General features: G+C 41.9%; 1 protein-coding gene and 1 non-coding gene across 2 annotated transcripts in view; both read left to right on the forward strand.

The window, feature by feature from the left end:
* The window catches only part of SF3B3 (splicing factor 3b subunit 3), a 48,751-nt gene that overhangs the window by 9,319 nt on the left and 16,848 nt on the right, over positions 1-22,584 (forward strand). Inside the window, exons 6-13 of the mRNA XM_004057921.3 lie at positions 2,175-2,287; positions 5,189-5,326; positions 5,959-6,062; positions 8,494-8,659; positions 11,247-11,342; positions 15,177-15,249; positions 21,260-21,411; positions 21,865-22,020. Of these exons, the coding sequence (XP_004057969.1) occupies positions 2,175-2,287; positions 5,189-5,326; positions 5,959-6,062; positions 8,494-8,659; positions 11,247-11,342; positions 15,177-15,249; positions 21,260-21,411; positions 21,865-22,020 (998 nt within the window). The remainder of the gene's footprint in view (positions 1-2,174; positions 2,288-5,188; positions 5,327-5,958; positions 6,063-8,493; positions 8,660-11,246; positions 11,343-15,176; positions 15,250-21,259; positions 21,412-21,864; positions 22,021-22,584) is intronic.
* LOC115931143 (small nucleolar RNA SNORD111) lies at positions 4,871-4,964 on the forward strand. Its single transcript, XR_004067693.1, has one exon. It is a non-coding gene; the product is annotated as a small nucleolar RNA SNORD111 (small nucleolar RNA).

Here is a 22,584-nt window from a genome sequence, read left to right on the forward strand (position 1 = left end):
TCCAGGATTTTCAGGAAAGCTTTTATCTTGTTGTTGAGGGACATATATGTATTCCGTTTTAAAACAAGTTTCTCGGCTGGGCATGGTGGCTCACGCCTATAACCCTAGCACTTTAGGAGGCTGAGGCAGGAGCATCACTTGATCTCAGGAGTTTGAGACCATCCTGGGAAACAAGGTGAGATCTTGTCTCAATGAAAAAGTAAATATTAAAAAAAAAAGTAAAACAGATTTCTCTAGAGTAGAAAAAGAGTAAATGCTACTGTGCCACTCTCTGAGTCTAGTATGACTACAGTATCAAAACTAGGGATGGACAGTAACAAAAAAAATTTGCAGGCTAGTTCATACGGTTGTAGATAGGAAAAGCTAACATTCCAGCAAATCAGATTCAGTGTTTTAAATGCACATAGCTAAGTAATGTTTTTGGAGGAGCTAAAAAATGGAAAATATTTTCACGGTTGGAAATCAGTTCACCATTGGAAAATACACGTTACTAATTGATTATATTAAAAGACTAAAGGAGTACAGCTACATTTGTGGTCGTCTGCATTTCAGCAGGCTTGGGGAAAACTGATCTAGTTCTATTTTGAATCATTTGCACTTCAACTGATGTCTAAAATAAGATGTTGTTTGGGGAAGATACTGGAGAATAAAAATAAAGGACAGCACTTACCTTTGTTAATACATTAAGCAGATGAATTTTTGATCACACATCTCATTACTTGTAACATATTACCATACCTTTCATTTACAAGGGCTTTTTCATTCTTTCAACACATTTTTATTGAGCCTTTGCAGTCAGTATGTGCTAAGTCAGTCTGCTGGATCCTGGGACTTCAGTGGTGAAAAATTAGACGTGGTGCCGCCTTTGTGCAAGATTGAGTCTGGTGGTGAATACAGATAAATAACCAAAACCGTTACCAGAAACTGTGCCAAATGCCATGACAGCACAGAGAAGAGGTTCCCTAAACAGGGAAAGGAAAGGAATGTGTTACAGAAAGCTTGCTGGAGTCTCTAAGCTGAGATCTGAGGGCTAGTTAGAAGTTAGCTAGGTGCAGTTGGAGTGGGAGAGGAAGTTTCAGTTGTAGGCAAAGGGAACAGCATTTACAAAAGCCTAAATACAAGAAATAACATGGTCCATTCAAATAATTAAAAGCTCATTATGATTTAATTATTAAGGGACTGGGGTAGGAGTAGGGGTGGGGTGAAAGCTACTGAAGGATTCTAAGTAGGGAAATAATCTGATAGGTTGACAACCTTAGAAAGATTAATTGCTTACATTTTGGCTAATGAAATGGAGGATATTAAGACTGTAAGGCGGGAGACTGATGAGGACATTAAGAGATACTGGTAGCTGCTAAGGAGGTAGAATCAATAGGGCTTTGGGAGGAGAGAGAATTGAAGGATTATACTCAGGTGTCTGGTTTGGTCTGTTGATGGTAGTATTCTCTAAGGTGGAGAATCTAGGAGGTGGAGCAGGGTTGGGAAGGAACTTGAGTTTGTTTATGAACATGCTGTTACTTTATTTTATTTTTATTTTATTTATTTACGTTTTTGAGACAGAATCTCGCACTGTTGCCCAGGCTAGAGCACAGTGGCACGATCTTGGCTCACTACAACCTCCACCTCCTGGGTTTAAGCAGTTCTCCTGCCTCAGCCTCCCGAGTAGCTGGGATTACAGGCGCCCACGACCATGCCTGGCTAATTTTTGTAGTTTTAGTAGAGACGGGATTTCACCGTGTTGGCCAGGCTGGTCTCGAACTCCTGACCTCAGGTGATCTGCCTTTGGTCTCCCAAAGTGCTGGGATTACAGGCATGAGCCACCATGCCCGGCCTGAACACACTGTATTTTAAAAATACCAGTGGAAGGTCCATGTCCATTAGGTGATTTGATGTATTATAGGTCTGAAGATGGGGTCTGAAGATGAGAACTGCATTTGGGCTTGGAGGTAAACATTTGGATACGTTATCCAGGCTGAGACCAAACCTTCCATGTAAACACAAACTATGCTTCATCCTTATCTACCATGAACATAAGGGAGGAGAAACACATGAAATGTTTCTTAGCATCAGGCACATTACCATCATCAAGTTGTGCTGAAAGAGAGGAGGAGTTGAAAGCTGAAGAAATTCATGTCTGAGTCAAAGTCACTGCTAAGTTTTATTTTCTCTCGCAGTTCCAGGAGGGTCAGATGGTCCAAGTGGAGTACTGATCTGCTCTGAAAACTATATTACTTACAAGAACTTTGGTGACCAGCCAGATATCCGCTGTCCAATTCCCAGGAGGCGGGTAAGATCTTTGATATAAGAAGAGAGAGATTTGTGTTTAATTTTTGTGATTACAGTGTAGTCTCTTAGTTTGTTACCAATTTAGTTTTTTGTAAATTAAAAAGAAAATTCAGTGACCCTGGGGCAGGGACGTAAATGTTGTTTTTAATAAAGCTGGTGAAATATTTTAGTAAAAGCCAAACAAATTCTCTTAGAAAGGGAATTAAAACTAATCTAATTTCTATTTCAGAGGAACCTGTGGACAATTATTAATTTGAAATTCCTGAACGTTTCTAGTTTGGAGAAACCAGGCATATTTGTTAGAGATAGGTTGCCTTTTATTCTATTTGGTTTGTTTTTTTTTTCCAACATTTTTATTTTGAAAATTCCAACATACAGAAAGTTTAAAAACAATGAACAATGAATTCCCACATGCCTGTCATTTAGATTAATCCGTTATTAATATTTTGCTACATTTGTTTTTTCTTTCTCATGATATATCCATATACTTTCTAGGCTAAGCAATTTGAAAAGAAGTTACAGGCATTATGATGCCTCACTCCAGTAATCTTCTAAGATAATGGCTCCCGAGAACAAGGACATTTTCCTACATTACCAGATTGCCAATATCATACTCAAGAAATTGTAACATTTTGTGTAGTATAGTTACCTTATGTATAGTTCATATTCATATTTCTCTCATTATCCCAAAAAGTTCCTTAGTAATTGGCCTTTAGTCTCCCTTAGTTTAGGATATTTCCCTCTCACCTTTTTTTCTTTTTTTTTTGAGATGGAGTCTCGCTCTGTTGCGCATGCTGGAGTGCAGTGTTGTGATCTTGGCTCACTGAAACCTCTGCCCCCCGGGTTCAAGTGATTTTCCCACCTCAACCTCCCATGTAGCCAGGATTACAGGCATGCACTGCCACACCTGGCTAAATTTTTTTTGTATTTTTATTTTTTGTATTTTATTTATTTATTTATTTGAGACAGAGTCTTGCTCTGTCACCCAGGCTAGAGTGTAGTGGTGCGATCTGGGCTCACTGCAAGCTCTGCCTCCCGGGTTCACGCCATTCTCCTGCCTCAGCCTCTCGGGTAGCTGGGACTACAGGTGCCCACCACCACGCCTGGCTAATTTTTTTTTTTTTTTTGTATTTTTAGTAGAGATTGGGTTTCACCGTGATCTCAATTTCCTGACCTCGTGATCTGCCCACCTTGGCATCCCAAAGTGCTGGGATTACAGGTGTGAACCACCGCACCCGGCCTTTTTTGTATTTTTAATAGAGACGGGGTTTGCCATGTTGGCCATTCTCGTCCCAAACTCCTGACCTCAAGTCATCTGCCTGCCTTGGCCTCCCAAGGTGCTGGGATTACAGGCATGAAGTGCCCTGCCAGTCTGGGCTAATTTTCTTTCTTTTTTTTTTTTTTTTTTAAGATGGTGTCTTGCTCTGTTGCCCAGGCTGGAGTGCAGTGGCGCAATCTTGGCTCACTGCATCCTTGACCTCCCAGTCTCAAGTGATCCTTCCATCTCAGCCTCCCAAGTAGCTGGGACTACAGGCACCTGCTACCATGCCCAGCTAATTTTTATATTTTTAGTAGAGATGGGGTCTCACCATATTGGCCAGGCTGGTGTCGAACTCGTGACCTTGTGATCTGCCTGCCTCAGCCTCCCAAAGTGTTGGGATTACAGGCGTGAGCCACTGCGCCTGGCCAGCTAATTCTCTTATAGTCTGTCCCATAGTTTGTTTCCTCATGATTATATTGAGTTTAATATTTCTGATATAATTACTACATAGGGAGTGATGTATAGGTGATACATATTCTCCACTATGTCACACATTGTGTGTACATAATGTTGGTTTATCGGATTGAGACATTAAATTGGTCACTTTGTTAAGGTGGTGCCTGCCCATTGTCTTCATTGTAATGGTATTGTTTCTTTTTTGGTAACTGATAATGGAATTTGATGGTGATCTTTGAGACTAGTGAATATCCCTCTTCCTGAGACTAGTGAATATCCCTCTTCCCCGGCGTCTTTTCACCTGGTGGTTTTGGTGTGGATTCTTTGAATCATTTACTGCCATCTCTCCCCTCAATCCCCTGGATTATTTATTTGCTGTTAAATATTTATCTGTTCTGGGATTGAACTTTAGGATTTAATTTAATGTAATATGTAGTATGTAAGATTCCAGCAATTTTAGAAAACCTTAGAAGAAATTTGGCAAGTTAAATTCTTCTTGTTAAGGGATAGGAAGTCACTAAGTTGATTAGACGTTGAGCACCTAACTGTGCCAGGCACTGTACTTGGCTTTACAATAACAAAGTCTAAAACTTCTTGCAGAGCAGAGCTTACTTGGTGGGAGAAATAGAAACTGTTGGAAACGTTAAAAAACGCAAGCCAGGTGCAGTGGTGTGCCTCTGATCCCCAGCTACTTGAGAGGCTGAGGCGGGAGGATCCCTTGAGCCCAGGAGTTAGAGACCAGTCTGGGCAACATAGTGAGACCTTGTCTTTAAAAGAAAAAAAATTCAAAGTCATATCTAAGGAGGTGCCTTTTAGGAATCAGGCATTTGATGTAGAACAGGGTAGTTTGGATGGAGCAGTGTTTCACAGCCTGAAATGATGACTCTTTAAAAAATTTCATGTCTCTTCTCTGACATTTTTCTCTGGAGACAGTTTTTGCCTTATGAATCTGATCAGGCTGTAGAGTGGAATTGGGACTCTTGTGGTTACCCATATTTTATTAGATATTTATATTAGAATTTTGAGCTGTGGGGTTCCAGTGCTCTGGCTGGCAGGACACTGTGGATCAAAGCTTGTGCCTTTAGGCCTTTAATGTCATTTGTAATCCCTATTGGTAAAGTGCTGAATTCCAGAACTAAGAAGTACCCATTTCTAAGACGTCGATTGTGTTTTTGACTTTGCTAGAATGACCTGGATGACCCTGAAAGAGGAATGATTTTTGTCTGCTCTGCAACCCATAAAACCAAATCGATGTTCTTCTTTTTGGCTCAAACTGAGCAGGGAGATATCTTTAAGATCACTTTGGAGACAGATGAAGATATGGTAAGTAGACCATGGATGGACCAGTGTAGCTACTCTATGAGATGAGATAGGCAAGACAGGTAATACTTTACAAGTTAAAAAAATCAGAACTTAGAAAGTAGTTGCCCTTGGAACCGGTATATGAGTATAGATTTTCTCTCTGGTTATCAGATTTTTGGTCTAGTAATCTTACATACAATATAAGAGCGGTAATGCCACTTGTAGTGATTATTTTTAGGTGATAATAATTGGTGTGAAGAAGATAAAGTTCTCTGTTTCTGCTGAAAACTGGTAATAAACATGATCTGTTACTTGTTTTATCCTATGGACGAGCTCTGTGAATTGTTGGGCAATTTCTTAAATAGCTGTTTGGATCAGGAATTGGCAAACATTTTTTTGTAAAGGCCACATAGTAAATACTTCCAGCTTTTGTGAGCTACGTAGTCTCCGTCTCAATTACTCAACTCTGCCATTATGGTACAAAGACAGCCACAGCCAGTAATGATTGGCATGACTGGCCCATGAGCTGGAGTTTGTTGACCCCTGCTCAGATATGAAATACAGTATTTTATTTGCTACTCAGCCTGTGCTGTCTTATAATACGGGGCTCACTTCACTTTGTTTGTACACCAGAATGTTTCTTTTCTCACCAGGTTACTGAGATCCGGCTCAAGTATTTTGATACTGTACCCGTTGCTGCTGCCATGTGTGTGCTTAAAACAGGGTTCCTTTTTGTAGCATCAGAATTTGGAAACCAGTGAGTAATCCTTCTGTTACCCTAGTTCACCCTGGTTGGGATAAAAGTTGGCAGCAGAAGCTGGGTGCAGTGGCTCATGCCCATAATCCTAGCACTTTGGGAGGCTGAGGTGGGTGAATCACCTGAGGTAAGGAGTTGGAGACCAGCCTGGCCAACATGGTGAAACCCCATCTCTACCTAAAATACAAAAATTAGCTGGACATGGTGGCGGGCACCTGTAATCCCAGCTACTGGGGAGGCTGAGGCAGGAGAATCACTTGAATCTGGGAGGTGGAGATTGCAGTGAGCTGAGATCACGCCACTGCACTCCAGCCTGGGTAACAAGAGCGAAACTCTCTCTCAAAAAAAAAATAGTTGGCAGTAGGAAGGTGCGGCTTTGAGGCTTAGGGAGCTTTTCACAAGAATGTGTTAGTTCTTTCAAAAGAAGTTTGTTCTGTCCCTGTAGATTCTTTCTTTTTCTTACCTTCCTTTATTTTAGTGGCTTCAGGCAGTACCTCTGTAGGTATCTCCGGAACTATCTTTAGATTTGATGTCTCTTCTGAGCTTTTTGCTGAATATTTCATCAAATAAATTTTCTTTTTTTTTTTTGGAAGTGGAGTTTTGCCCTTGTTGCCCAGACTGGAGTGCAATGGTGTGATCTCGGCTCACCGCAACCTCCGCCTCCCAGGTTCAAGCAATTCTCCTGCCTTAGCCTCCTGAGTTGCTGGGATTGCAGGCATGCGTCACCATGCCCAGCTCATTTTGTACTTTTAGTAGAGACAGGGTTTCTCCATGTTGGTCAGGCTGGTCTCGAACTTCCGACCTCAGGTGATTGCCCGCCTCGACCTCCCAAAGTGGTTGGATTACAGGCGTAAGCCACTGCGCCCAGCAGTACTTAAGTATTTCAATAAGTATTTATTTGATGAAATGGCCGGGCGCGGTGGCTCACGCCTGTAATCCAAGCACTTTGGGAGGTCGAGGCGGGCGGATCACCTGAGGTCGGGAGTTTGAGACCAGCCTGACTAACATGGAGAAACCCTGTCTCTACTAAAAGTACAAAATGAGCTGGTCTCAAACTCCTGACCTCAAGTGATCCATCCACCTTGGCCTTCCCGAAGTGTTGGGACTACAGGCGTGTGCCACCGTGCCCAGCCGAGCCTTCTTAGCTTTTTGGGGTTTTTTTGGTTGGTTGTTTGTTTAAGACAGAGTCTTACTCTGTTTCCCAGGATGCTGGAGTGCAGGGGTGCAGTCTCGGCTCACTGCATCCTCGACCTCCCAGGCTCAAGGTGATCCTTCCATCTCAGCCTCCCAAGTAGCTGGGACTATTAGCAAGGTGCATGCCTGGCTAATATTTGTATTTCTTGTAGAGTCTCAAACTTCTGGACTTAAGCAATCCACCTGCCTCAGTCTCCCAGTGTGCTGGGATTACAGGCTTGAGCCATAGCGCCTGGCTAATATTTGTCCCTTTGTGTCTAGCTCATTTTACTTGGCATAATATTTAGAAGATTCATGTTTAAAAAAAAAAAAGAAAGAAAAAGATTCATGTTTTGGTAGCCTGTATCAGAACTTCGTTCCTTTTTATGGCGGAATAACTCATTGTATGTACATACTGCATTTTGTTTATCCATTCTGCTGATGTACACTTGGATTGTTTCTACCTTTCACTATTGGGAACAATGCTGTGGTAGATGTTGCTGTGCTAATACCTATTTGATTCCCCATTTTTAATTTTTTTGGGTATATATGTAGGAGTGGAATTACTGGGTCATGGTAATTCCGTGTTTAACTTTTTGAGAAACCACCAAACTTTCTCATAGCAGCCACACCATTTTACATTCCCAACAGCAGTATATGAGGGTTCCAGTTTCTCCACATCCTTGCCAACTTGTTTTCCACGTTTGTGATTATAGCCATCCTGCTAGGTATGCAGTGGTGGTATGAAGTGGTAGCTCATTGTGGTTTGCCTTTCCCCGGTGATGAGTGATGTTGAGCATCTTTTTGTATTTATTGGCCATTTGTGTATCTTTGGAGAAATGTCTATTCAAATCCCATTGCCGATTTTTTAAGAGTTGTCTTTTTATTTTTGAGTTCTCTATGTGTTCTGGGTACTAGATCCTAGTCAGAAATATGATTTGCAAATATTTTCTCTCATTTTGTGGGTTGTCATCTTACTTTCTTCCTTTGATGCACAAAAGTTTTAAATTTTGATAAAGTCCAGTTTATCTGTATTTTCTTTGTTGCTTGTGCTATAAATAAAATACCGCACTTCCCAGATCTTTTCCCTGAATTGTTTTGAAACAAATCCTAGCTGTCGTACTTAGTGATAACACCTAAAAATAATAACAATAGTATCTTAATATAATCAAATAGCTTGTGCTTTATGTTGATGCCAGACATTATTGTCAGGCAGAGAACTCGTTACCGAAAGTTTCTCTTCTCTGCTTCTTCCCAGTTACTTATATCAAATTGCACATCTTGGAGATGATGATGAAGAACCTGAGTTTTCATCAGCCATGCCTCTGGAAGAAGGAGACACATTCTTTTTTCAGCCAAGACCGCTTAAAAACCTTGTGTTGGTTGATGAGTTGGACAGCCTCTCTCCCATTCTGTTTTGCCAGGTTGGTGGGCCTTTCCAGCCCCTTCCACAATAGATCTAAAGTTAAACTGAGGTCTAGTCTAAGAAATAGCTTTATTAGTATTTCCATGAACTCGCCAGTGTGTAAAGCAGTTAGAGGTAGAAGTTTGAGCACAAAAAACCATTAATAAGTCCTCGGGCTTTTTTTCCCATCATGACAAAACTCACGTTTAATGTAAAAATGCAGATCATATTCCTGTACAGCTTGCAGGGGAGGAAAAAATCAGACCATACAAGAAGTGAGAAGTAAAAGTCCTCCCCATAATCTTCTCACCTGTCCGCTCCATTGAGCCATATTGCTCGTATTAACAACTTCTTGTGACTGCTTCTAGGTGTTTCCTCTGCATTTACAATCATGTATATGTTTATGTGTTCTATCTTTTTCTTTTTAAAATAAGTGGATTCATATACTCCACAGTATTCTGTGGTTGACCTCTTGTCATGTAACAGTCTACATATAGCTGTATTTATTTAATTTTACCACAGTTCCTCTTTAAAATAGTTCTGAGACATTGGGATCAGTTGGTAACAGGTAGTTTTGAATCACATTCTCAAGGAGGAACCTGAAGTGGCTCAGAATGGAGTTTGTGTCTCTCATTGCTGGTGCTCAGTTGTGACAGCCAGGAATTTGATCATGTTGCTGCATCCTTAATTGCCAGGGTTTGAGTGACCATTAGGGACCACCTGTGTAGTTAATCACACTTCTGATGGGAGAGGAGTTTGTTCACTGGGTACTGGGGAAACAAGTCAGCATTCAGACAGGTTTAATTAAACCCATCTGAAATTAATTGCTTTGTTCTTCCTTTCTGAGAAACAATTAGTCTTGAGGGCAACAGAAAATAAATGTGACTAATTTCTTTTTTTTTCTTTTTTTTTTTGAGATGGAGTCTCGCTCTGTTGCCCAGGCTGGAGTGCAGTGGCGTGATCTCGGCTCACTGCAAGTTCCGCCTCCCAGGTTCACGCCATTCTCCTGCCTTAGCCTCCCTAGTAGCTGGGACTACAAGCGCCTGCCACCATGCCCAGCTAATTTTTTGTATTTTTAGTAGAGACAGGGTTTCACTGTTAACTAGCCAGGATGGTCTCGATATTCTGGCCTCGTGATCCGCCCGCCTTGGTCTCCCAAAGTGCTGGGATTATAGGTGTGAGCCACCACACCCGGCCAAGTGTGACTAATTTCTAATTTGATTTTTAGTGATTTTTTTCACCTTCATTGGAATTTGAATAAATAATGTGTGTAAATAGTTTATTCATCAAGAATAAAATTAGCCAGGCATGGTGGCTCATGCTTGTAATCCCAGCACTTTGGGAGGCCGAGGTGGGCAGATCACCTGAGGTTGGGAGTTTGAGACCAGCCTGACCAACATGGAGAAACCCTGTCTCTACTAAAAGAAATACAAAATTAGCCAGGCGTGGTGGCGCATGCCTGTAATCGCAGCTACTTAGGAGGCCGAGGCAAGAGAATCGCTTGAACTTGGGAGGCGGAGGTTGCGGTGAGCTGAGATCGCACCATTGTACTCCAGCCTGGGTAACAAGAGCGAAACTCCGTCACAAAAAAAAAAAAAAAGGAAAAAAAAAGGCTGGTCACAATGGCTCACACCTGTAATCCCAGCACTTTGGGAGGCCGAGGCGGGTAGATGACCTGAGGTCAGGAATTCGAGACCGTCGTGGCCAACACGGTGAAACCCCGTCTACTAAAAATATAAAAACTAGCCGGGCATGGTGGTGGGTGCTTGTAATCCCAGCTACTTGGGAGGCTGAGGCAGGAGAATCGCTTGAACCCAGGAGATGGAGGTTGCAGTGAGCTTACACAGTGCCACTGTACTCTAACCTCGGTGACAGAGTGAGACTCTGTCTTAAAAAAAATAAAATAAAATGAATGGGAAGTTAAAGTGTGTATAGCAGGGCTTCTTAACATTTCCTTCTGCCATGGATCTTTTTGCTAGCCTAAAGCATCTGGATCCGATCTGAATAATGTTTTACTGTTTTTTTTTTTTAATTTTTTTTGAGACAAGAGTCTCACTCTGTCACCCAGGCTAGAGTGCAGTGGCACAGTTACGACTCACTGTAGCCTCAGCCTCCTGGGCTGAAGCGATTTTCCCGCCTCCGCCTCCTCAGTAGCTGGGACTATAGACACAAGCCACCATACCCAGCTAATGAATGATATTTTTAAATGCATATGAAAATATACATAGAATCAGAATAGCAAAATATTTTTTAAAGTTGTGGAAAACAGATGTGCTTTATTGAGGTTTTATAAATAATAAGATGATACACTTAAAATGGGTGTGTTAATTTCTTTAGGAGATTGGTGTGATGGCTGTATACCCTCAGTACTCACATGTGTGTCTATGTTACAGTAGACTCCATTGCTCTGCAGAGAGAGTAAAGAATTTTCATTTGAACTGTCCAGTTTTTCAAAACTACAATACAGATCATTCACCTCTTTTCACATATTGATCAACAGATAATTGTATTGTAAAGCAGCTGGATGTCTGGGATACTAGAGAATCAGAGTTGTGTTTGAAAACAGCACTGGAGACATTTTTTCCTCTAACTTTTTCTCTGTGCAGATAGCTGATCTGGCCAATGAAGATACTCCACAGTTGTATGTGGCCTGTGGTAGGGGACCCCGATCATCTCTGAGAGTCCTAAGACATGGACTTGAGGTAAGGTTGCAATTTCTAGATAATCTGCAGGGTTTGGAGGGAAGCACTGACAAAGTAGTTTATGGGTTTACTCTGATGTTGTCAAAGACATAGTTAAGGTGTCTGTGAAAAAGTGTGTTCTTTCTCCCTGACTTCCCCGAAGTTTATACTTCAGATTTTCTTTCTTTTTGTCTCCAAAACAGGGTCTCACTGTGTTGCCCAGGCTGGTGTGCAATGACATGATCTTGGCTCACTGCAGCCTTGACCTCTTGAGCTCAAGTGATTATCCTGCCTCAGCCTCCCAAAGGGTTGATTACAGGTGTAAGCCACTGTGCCCAGCCTGTGCTTTTTTCTATTCCTCAACTTGTTAGCATGATAGCCCACATGGTCACTAGTCATGACATGGAGGCTAGGAAATCTATATGGAACATTTCACTCTCTGTATACATCTAGTCTTAGTTAAATCAACTATATCAATGCTATATATATTTTTGTATATTATTAAATTTATTCCTTATTACTATATACTCCTAAATAGCATACTTTTTATTTATTCATTTATTTTTGAGATGGGGTCCCACTCTGTCTCCCATGCTGGAGTGCAGTGGCACCATCATGGCTCACTGCAGCCTTGACCTTCCTGGGATCAGGTGATCCTCCCACCTCAGCCTCCTGAATAACTGGGGACTGCAGGCACGTGCCACAACACCCAGCTAATTTTTGTATTTTTTGTAGAGACAGAGTCTTATCATGTTGCCCTGGCTGGTCTTGAACTCCTGGGGTCAAGCAATCTGCCTGCCTTGGCTTCCCAAAGTGCTGGGATCACAGCCGTGAACCACCGCACCTGGCCAAGTAGCATAATTTTTAGTGTTTCTGCAATGTTTCACCAAAGTGGGTAGATCATAATTTATTTAGTGAATCTTTTATTGCTGGACTTTTTAGGTAATGTGGACACTAAAAGTTATCTTCTTGAATCCCATATTCTCTGTGTATCATAGTCCTAATGTTAATGCTTTCTAGTGAGGGCCCTGAACTTGAACTTGTTAGGAATAAAATAAAAAACTTCCTATAACAGTTTGTTTTGAGCGCTTGGGAATGGCAAACTGAGCTCTCAAGAGGCCTGCTACCTGTTTCTGTAAATTTTTATTGGAACACGCCCAAGATAATCTGGGTTTTGAATTCTGGCTCTACCACTTAATAGCTATTACTAAGTTTTTGTTTCTTCTGTTAAATGGACTTAATAATGGTACCTGCCATAAAGAATTACGTGAATTAAATGAGTTGATAATAAACAAAGCACTTAGCTTAAGATATGGCGTGAAGTGTTCGATAAATGTTAGCTGTTAACATTGCTGTTTCAGGGAATTTGAAAATGTTTTGTCTCTGCCAAAATATATTCATCAGTTCACGAAAATTTCAATGACTCAGACCCAATTTAGAGCCATAGGTCTGGTTTTTGGTTTTTTGTTGTTGTTGTTGTTGTTTTTGTTTTTTTGAGTGCAGTGGTGAGACTTTGCTTCACTGTAGCCTCCAACGCCCAGTCTCAAGCAAGCAGTTCTCCTACCTTAGCTTCTGGAGTAGCTGGGACTACAGGTGTGCGCCATCACGCTTGGCTAATTTATTTATTTATTTTTGGTAGAGACAGGGTCTTGCTATTTTGCCAAGGCTGGTCTTGAACTCCTGGGCTCAAGTGATCCTCCCACTTCACCCTCCCAAAGTGTTACGATTACAAGCGTGAGCCACCGCGCCTGGCCAAGAGCCATTGCTCTTGATTCGTTAGTTACTTATTTCTCATTGGATCCTAGTGAGCATATGATGAAAGCTAGTGCTTTACACAAAAAATGCATATGTGCGGCTGGGCACGGTGGCGCACGCCTGTAATTCCAGCACTTTAGGAGGCTGAAGCAGCTGGATCACCCAAGGTCAGGAGTTCGAGACCAGCCTGGCCAACATGGTGAAACCCCTTCTCTACTAAAACTACAAAAATGAGCCGAGAGTGGTGGTGGGTGTCTGTAATCCCAGCTACTCAGGAGACTAAGGCAGGAGAATAGCTTGAACTGGGAGGTAGAGGTTGCAGTGAGCCGAGATCACGCCACTGTACTCCAGCTTGGGCAAAAGAGTGAGACTGTCTCTAAAAAAAAATGCATATGTGCATTAACAGAAAATTTTTGTATAGTGTAAGAGATAAGTGACTCAAGAATCATTTTTTAGTTTCCTGCTACTTCTCTCCCCACTTCAAATCTATAGACAAACCTTTGTTATATATAAAAATATTTTCTGAGGCGGGCAGATCACGAGGTCAGGAGATCGAGACCATCTTGGCTAACACGGTGAAACTCCATCTCTACTAAAAATACAAAAAGATTAGCCAGGCGTGGTGGCGGGCGCCTGTAGTCCCAGCTACTCAGGAGGCTGAGGCAGGAGAATGGCGTGAACCCGGGAGGTGGAGCTTGCAGTGAGCCGAGATCGCCCCATTGCACTCGAGCCTGGGCGACAGAGCGAGACTCCGTCTCAAAAAAAAAAAAAAAATTTTTTTTAAATTGTTGAACGTTGCTTTATTCCTATATGTCTATTTGTTACACCTTGTCTAACTAGATTGTGGTCTCAATTGAGCCAGGGTGACTGACAGTTTTACATTTGGTATAGACTATAGCATAATTGACAGTTGAATTTTATTGATGATGAAGTTCTTAGGTCTTCCTTCTAATTATACCAGTAAACTAGGAAAAGGGCTAGTCTTTCTGTGAATATACATGAGTTCTTCCTATAAGATGTGGGTTACACGCTATATATAAGTGGCTAGTTTATTGTCTCTAATCATTTAAAAACATTCAATAATTTTAATTTTATAATGATTTTACATTTATAAAAAAATTGCGAAGACAGTACAGAGAGTTCCTGTATAACCTACACCCAGTTTTCCCCTCTAGATCATTTTGAATTTGGCTTAGATGTTTTGTTTACTCTTATGTTTGAGAACCTATAGGACATGTAGAGAATCATTCACTCTTGACTTTAAGGAGCATAAAAATCTAATCAGAAAGACAAAACAGTTAGTGCCCTAAGAGGTGGTGACTGATTTCTTTCTTTTTTTTTGGAGACGGAGTCTCGCTCAGTCACCCAGGCTGGAGTGCAATGATGCAATCTCAGCTCACTGCAACCTCCGCCTCCCGGGTTCAAGCGGTTCTCCCGCCTCAGCCTCCCGAGTAGCTGGGATTACGGCACCCGCCATCATGCCTGGCTAATTTTTATGTTTTTGCAGAGATGGGTTTCACCGTGTTGGCCAGCTGGTCTTGAACTCCTGACCTAAGGCGATCCACCCGCCTCGGCATCCCAAAGTGCTGGGATTTCAGGTGCGAGCCACTGGGCCCAGCCGGTGGTGACTGATTTCTATGAGTGCTTATAGAAGGGAGAGGTGACTGCCAGCCAAGGGGATAAGGGAATAATTTTGTTAAAGGAGGTGGCATTTGAATTGGTCCACGTGGGATTTGGCCTTATGGGAGCTGGGGAAAGAAAGGGGATGCTAATTTAGAAGGCCTGATTGATTCCCAGTGGTTACTGCTGTTCTGAGGATGATCAAGGCATATTGTACTTGAAGGAAAGGGGTATGGTTTTGCCTGCAGCAACTGTACCCTCTCAGACATCCTGTGACTTTTGCTTAAGACTGTCATGGGGGTTGCCACTAAGAACCAGCCTGTTTGGTTCTTAGATTCTTCTTTCACTAGGTGGTTTCATCCTTTAAATACAGCATACGTTGTGAACCCTGCCTTTGAGACCTTATTTTTTGATGTGATTGTAAGCAGGTAGCTGAGTTGCATGCTCACTGGATCTGTGGCTTCCCTCTTCTCCTGTCAGGTGTCAGAAATGGCTGTTTCTGAGCTACCTGGTAACCCCAACGCTGTCTGGACAGTGCGTCGACACATTGAAGGTAAGCAGCTCTTTCCCAATAGTCAAAATGAGGATCTGGGTGCCATTGACATAGAAGGCTTAAAAGGCTGCGTTCATAATACTTCTGTAGCATTTCATTTAGCACCATATACCAGAAACTTTCTGGCCCAACACTGTTTTTGAGGCTCTTCCGTTCAGGATGCCTTCACCTACAATTTCTTCTTGTGCAGGTGGGAAAGGGGGAACATAGGTTGGCTGTTATATTTTAGTACATAAAGGTTTCAAAATCATAGAGCTGTCAAATGTGGTATTGACTTTATATTCATAAAGGTACTGGTTTCATCTGTAAGAGGTATGATATGAGGGAAAGTTGTGCTTTTTCATTCTTCTTCAACTATATTCTTTTAAATTGTTTTGAAACCACAGTGAAATTGAAGGTGGTGTTCTAGGAATTAAGAGATTTGGGAAAGCTTGTCAGTCAGTCTTGCTAGTGCTTAAGGAAAGCAGAGTGGAATTGAGTGGAATTCGAATTTTAGTGTGAGTAGAAAAGCGGGGATGGGGAAGGAGAAGGGAGTTTGAGCTCCTGGATATAAATGGTCACCTGATCCTAAAACTTTGAAAGTAATAGGAGAATGCCTAGTAGTTACTGCAATAGCAGGGAAGTCTTGTGACAATTGAATTGCAGCCTCATAGAAAGAAAGCTCAGTCTCATTTTTCCCTTGATTCACATTGGAGCTACGTTTTTCTCTTGTTCTCTCAGGAATGTGGGATGGGTGAGTAACATCATCCTTGCCAGCAGACAGGTTTTTCAAGAAAACAGCTGTAATTCTGCCTGATGTTTAGATATTCTGCCTGTATGAAACAGATTGAAGGAGTTGGGAAACATGTAGGAGGAAAACAACTTACTATTAGTAGAATACTCATTTTTGTGGATTTAATTTTCACTGTAGGCATTTGAATCATATCCAAGTTGAGTAGAAAGGGAAAATTGTGAATAGGAAACGGGTAGGCTTATAAGCTGAAGAGATAATTATTAGGCACCTGGTTTTATGTGTAGTATCTACATAGAAGTTGGTCCGTGTTGGTGTTTTACTTTGGCTTGGTGGCTTGTTGATATTCATGGCCCTTGAAAGCATTGCCTAGACTGTTTGCATTAGAAACACGTTTTAAGATAACCTATTGTGTTCTTTCTTTTTTCCTTTTAACTTTTTAAATAAACTTTTTATTTTAAAACAGATTTAGGGCCAGGTGCGGTGGCTCATGCCTGTAATCCCAGCATATTGGGAGGCCGAGGTGGGCGGATCACCTGAGGTCAGAGTTTGAGACCAGTCTGGCCAACATGGTGAAACCCCATCTCTACTAAAAATACAAAAATTAGCTGGGCGTGGTGGTGCAGGCCTGTAATCCCAGCTACTTAAGGGGCTGAGGCAGGAGAATCACTTGAACCTGGGAGGCGGATGTTGCAGTGAGCCGAGATTGCACCACTGCCCTCCAGCCTGGGTGACAGAGCGAGACTCCATCTCAAAAAAAGAAAAAGAAAAGAGATTTAGGTTTACAGAAAAGTTAACTCTCACTTTTATGAAGAAGACAGGAAGTTATAGGGGTTGAGTGTCTCAAGACACAGTCTAGGTAATGCGGACAGAATATCCTGGCTTCTGAATCTCAGTTGAATGCCCATTTTGATTAACTGCAGTGAGATTCTGTGGGTCTTGGTGGTTTCTTTCAGGATAAGTTTAGTTTTTGAGTGCCTACCACGTACTCAGTGATTAAGATAGACTCTGCCTCAGAGCACTTGCCATCTAAAAAAAGAAGACAAGTATACAAAAGTGTTGTGTGTTGTGATGTGGTGAAAGGCACAGGTACGTTGCTGGGAGGGGTTAAAGGAGAGGGCATGTGTTTGAAGGTCAGGGCAGGCTCTTTAGAGGGACAGCATTTGCTAACTTAGTGATAGGCAGTTTGTTGCATTATGGAACTTGTAGTTGAACATTTTTCTCCTTTATTAAATGTTAGAAGTCTTGGAAAGGACTATATCCTGCTAAATTTTACTCTTTAGGTACTGTAATTTGGGAGTCACCTATAAATACAGGTCGGGTTCTCTTGGTTCACTCACTTTCCAGATACCCGAAGTTACTATTGAGTGAACATTCCTTCTGCCTGCACATGCAGCAGTCTTTCAGGCAAATACTAACCTTGGCTGGTACTTGGTGATGCACACTACCAATACCAAGCCTTTTTTTCTCTTCCACAGGTGGCTGGTGAAGGTGCTGATCACCACAGGTGTGTACCTACTGCTAGGGTTGATGTGGGGTCTTATAGTTTATCCAAGGAGAGGGACCTGCACAAAATATTGAGGCTGCCCTGATGGTGTCTTTCAGAGGGTAACTTTGCAGTTGGATGTCACTGGGCATAATAGTGCCGCACACCGTCTGCCTGTGCATCAGATGGTCTGAGGCAGGAGTCTGCCTCTCTACTTCCTCCCACAGAATTTGTCATATATGGTTAATTTGCCTTTTACTAAGCTAAAAGAGTCTCTAGCTAGAGAACTTTAGCTTCATACTCTCATGGAGTCGTACATTCCAGGTGTACTGACTGAAAGATCAGGACCGGGAGAAAGCTTTTGAGTATATTCAGGACTTGCTGAAGCAAGATAAGTATCAGATACCCTTGTCTATGAAGTGAGAGGGAGTTACTGGAGCTTCAGGTATCTGGATGGTCGCTCACTTTACCTTTTGGAGTGAGCTGCTGGTTGAGCCTTAAATCCTAAGGCAAGGCAAGTAGAAGAAAAAAGCATTCCCTCCTCTGGGGTCCTTAGCAGTGTTCAGACAGATGGGAGCCCTGTTGAACTGTGACCTAAAGATACAGTCTCATACCCTTATGGATTCTTCATTGAGGTATGAACTATTATTTTTTCACATGAGACTTGAATTCCTTAGAATGCAGTGTGGATGGTACAGTTCCTAGTCATTTACCTTGACTAAAGCTTGGCTTTGTTCTGAACTCCAGCGTTTTTTTAAAAATAGTGTTTTGGGCTGGGCGCGGTGGCTCACACCAGCACTTTGGGAGGCTGAGGTGGGTGGATCACCTGAGGTTGGGAATTTGAGACCAGCCTGACCAATATGGAGAAACCCTATCTCTACTAAAAATATAAAATTAGCTGGGTGTGGTGGCACATGCCTGTAATCCTAGCTACTAGAGAGGCTGAGGCAGGAGAATCGCTTGAACCTGGGAGGCAGAGGTTGCAGTGAGCTGAGATTGCACCATTGTACTCCAGCCTGGGCAACCAGAGCGAAACTCTCTCCAAAAAAAAAAACTAATAAATTTTTTATAGAATTGGGGTCTTGTTATGTTGCCCAGGCTGGTCTTGAGCTCCTGAACTCAAATGATCCTCCCTCCCCAGCCTCCCAAAGTGCTTGAACCACCGTGCCCAGCTTGGACTCCAACTTTTAATCTGCAGTCACTCTAGTACATAAGAATTAACCTGCTGCAAGTCCTCTTCACTGTAGAAGGAAGGGGTAGAAGTTACAATGTGCTTGGTATTCACAGGGCAGTGTTTATTTTGAGGAAGTCTGTGATGTAAAGCAGCTTTGAGACGTCGTTGGCTCTCCCACTTGTTGAATTGTCTAGCAAAAGTATGACCCTATTTAAGTTCACTGAGCATTTATTCTCTTATGTTTGAGTAGTCTGAAGTCTTGGTCGAAGGAAAGGCACCCCTCCTCCCTTCTTTGCCCCATTCTCTCCCATGAAAGTCAAAAGTTGTGTGGTCTGTCTTTTGGAAGGTCACCTTTTCCCCTTGGTGAAGATCTGAGACCAGAAATCCTGGCCAGTTACAGCCTTTTGTTGTTTGGCTTTAATTTGCTTTGACACAGCTTTTAGGGTTATTAGGTTTCAGTAATGAGAACATGGGAAATGATACTGTATTCATATAATATTAAAATTAAACAACTGTTATTTTTACACAACAAAAATTTCCAGTCCAAAAACTGAGAACTGGAGTAAAGGTTCCAAACTTGGTGTTATGTAGAGATGGATTTTGGTTTTGTTGAAAGCTACTGAGACATCCATTTCAGAGATAACCATGTCCTTACTTGTTTTATGATAGTGAGTAGTGCTTAGTCTTACAAAGCCATCTTATAAGACGTTCCCAAAGCATTTGATATATGTTGACAGTTCTAGCAAAATAACCAAAAACCAAGTATCTATCTTCTTGTCCTGTATTATTCCTTATGATTTGGAAATTGAACCTTTACTCTGTGGATTCCTGGTCTAACCGTTAGAGCATGCCCATTGGGAAAGATCTTTAATCCTTGTTTTTCAGCCACCACGGTAGGTACATATATATGCAATATTAACTGAAACAAAAGTTTCACAAAACAGTAATTATCCTACTATATATGAAGCAACTTCATAAATTACATTTATTTCTGTTATGAAGTGCCTATTGTGCAACATGTTAAATTGATTTTACGTCCTGCTAATAGGGCAGAACACTACTGTAGGCCATGCCAATGATACATCTTTTTTGTTTGTTTTGAGATAGTCTCATTCTGTCACCCAGATTGGAGTGCAGTGGGGCGATCTCGGCTCACTGCGGCCTCCGCCTCCCGGGTTCAGGCAATTCTGCTCAGCCTCCTGAGTAGTTGGAATTACAGGCGCCCACCACCACACCCAGCTAATTGTTGTATTTTATTTTATTTATTTTTTAGTAGAGACGGGGTTTCACCCTGTTGTTCAGGCTGGTTTCTAACTCCTGACCTCAGGTGATCTACCCACCTTGGCCTCCCAAAGTGCTGGGATTACAGGCGTGAGCCATCATGCCTGGTCAAATGATACATCTTCATTTGACCCCTGCTTCTGTAAAGAATGCTGATTCTGCAGAACTGATCTAGTAACCTTAATCTAGCTGAAACTCATTTGAAGTCATCAGAACCAAAAGTATGCCCTTCATGTGGGTGGGTGGGTGGACCAGCCCTGTGGCATTGAGCTCTTGACAAGTGCTTAGGCAGACAGGGGTCCTATAGCTGCTATTGCTAGGAGTGAGGCAGCCACTACATTGTGTGGTGCCTTGTCTTGTTCTGTCCTTTTTTTTTAACCTGATTTCTGGTTAAGGGGGTGTTAAAACAAAAATTCAAATGTAAACTAGGAAAATCTCAACTCTTTAAAAAAATTAGCATGCCTTTAGTCAACATTTATCAAGCTTTATGCCAAACGTACTGGATGGGGACACTTGCAGAAGCTGTTGTATGTTGTAGGGTGAGATACATGGAAAATAGATGGCCTTTATGGGATCTGTAGAAGAAACTTTGAGGGTTTCTGGTATACCTCAAGTCTTCTGACTTCCTTGAGAAACTCATTAGTGTTTATTCAACTGCATTTAATTAGAAAAAGCAAATTCTAATAGGATTGCTCATGACCACAGGATTGTTCTGTTTCTAAATAGTGAAAAATCAGAGAGGTCACGGAATAACAATATAAACAACCCCCACCCTCCATTTCCTGGTTATCTAGTTTTCTTACATCATTCCCATTGGGACTAGGATTCTCAGCTTCCAACCCTAGAATGAGTTAGTCTCACAGAGGCTTAAGTAATCTCTATTTTATTCATTAGAGCTTGTGTTCATTTCTACATAAGCTGCTTTTGGAAGAAGTTAGGGGTCTTTCCTAGTTAGAAGGAGTATCTCTTCTTAGGAAGGGGTTGTGTGATTGACAACTGGCACAAATAAATGAAGATCTAGCTCAGTATGTTCATGTATCAATATTGTAGTATTTAAAATGTCCTCATGTCTCCGATTCTCTTGCTTTGTCCTCTCACTTCTTTAGCAGATGTCTCAAGAAAATATTGAGGAAGCAGAGTATATCTGTAGGCTCTTATGACCCCTAGTTTTCTTCTGGATCATTTTGCTCTGTGTGCATGTGTATGTGTGTATGTGTGTAATAACTACACATAGAAGAAACTGCCTTGGAAGGTTTCTGAAGAGAACTCTTAGTGTTTCATTTGGCTTTGTAATTCTAATGAGTTCTTATCTAACCAACTCCCTTCTTTTCTTTTTCAGATGAGTTTGATGCCTACATCATTGTGTCTTTCGTGAATGCCACCCTAGTGTTGTCCATTGGAGAAACTGTAGAAGAAGTGACTGACTCTGGGTTCCTGGGGACCACCCCGACCTTGTCCTGCTCCTTATTAGGAGATGATGCCTTGGTGCAGGTGAGGGTTCTCAGAGCTTACCTACTTGGCCTGCTTTGTTCTTTCTTGGCCTTCATTGTGATGCAGGCTGCTGTGTTCATGTCTCTTCACCCTCACCTTCCAGCAAGCCTTAGGGGTAGGGAACATATGATTTGGGCACATAACATCCCTCTCTGTATTTGCCATTTTTCTGTTACAGAGCCACATCACTGCAGCTTTCATCTCTAATAAAGATCTTTATAAGTGTTTTGTTAATAAGCTTTGAACTTCTTTGAAGTGGACACTGCAAAACATGAACTATTTAAAAGTTGACCTTGCCTGAGGCCTACTAACTCTTTTGTCTTTGATTCAACTGGTGCCTCAAATGCAGTGGCCCCAGGTCTGATTGTAGTGACAGATCTGATAGATGTGAGGGTCATTCTGAGTGATGAATCAAATTGTTAAAGTCAGGTTTCTTTCTGTTACTGACTCTAGGTCTATCCAGATGGCATTCGGCACATACGAGCAGACAAGAGAGTCAATGAGTGGAAGACCCCTGGAAAGAAAACAATTGTGAAGTGTGCAGTGAACCAGCGACAAGTGGTGATTGCCCTGACAGGAGGAGAGCTGGTCTATTTCGAGATGGATCCTGTATGTTAATTTATCATTCACTGTGGGACTTATTGTAGGGTCCAGAGGGAAAGATGGGCATTGTAGTCTAGTCATTTAGATGATAGTATGGTGAAATCCTGTCTCTACTAAAAATACAAAAATTAGCTGGGCGTGGTGGCATGCACCTTGTAGTCCTAGCTACTCAGGAGGCTGAGGCAGGAGAATTGTTTGAACCCGGGAGGCAGAGGTTGCGGTGAGCTGAGATTGCGCCACTGCACTCCAGCCTGGCGACAGAGCAAGACTCTGTCTCAAAAAAAAAAAAAAAAAAAAAAGCGAGCTGGAGTGACAGTGTTCACAAACCAGTTTGGTCCCTTACAGAGATGGGGAAAAGGGGTAATTTGATGTCTAATTCTAGGTAGAGTTATGAAATCCCCTCTTAGCAGTGAAACACTTGCTCCTCCTGCATTTCACTCTCTACTTTTCCAACAAATATTTGGCATAGATTTAATTTCTGCAGTCTGAATCCATTTCAGAAAACTTCTATATGGAAGGATGTTCAGTACACTTAATTCTCTTGCTCTCAGGAGGTCTCTAGTGTGGCCA

Source organism: Gorilla gorilla, chromosome 18 (genome assembly GCF_029281585.2).
Source record: "Gorilla gorilla gorilla isolate KB3781 chromosome 18, NHGRI_mGorGor1-v2.1_pri, whole genome shotgun sequence".
Classification (NCBI taxonomy): domain Eukaryota; kingdom Metazoa; phylum Chordata; class Mammalia; order Primates; family Hominidae; genus Gorilla; species Gorilla gorilla.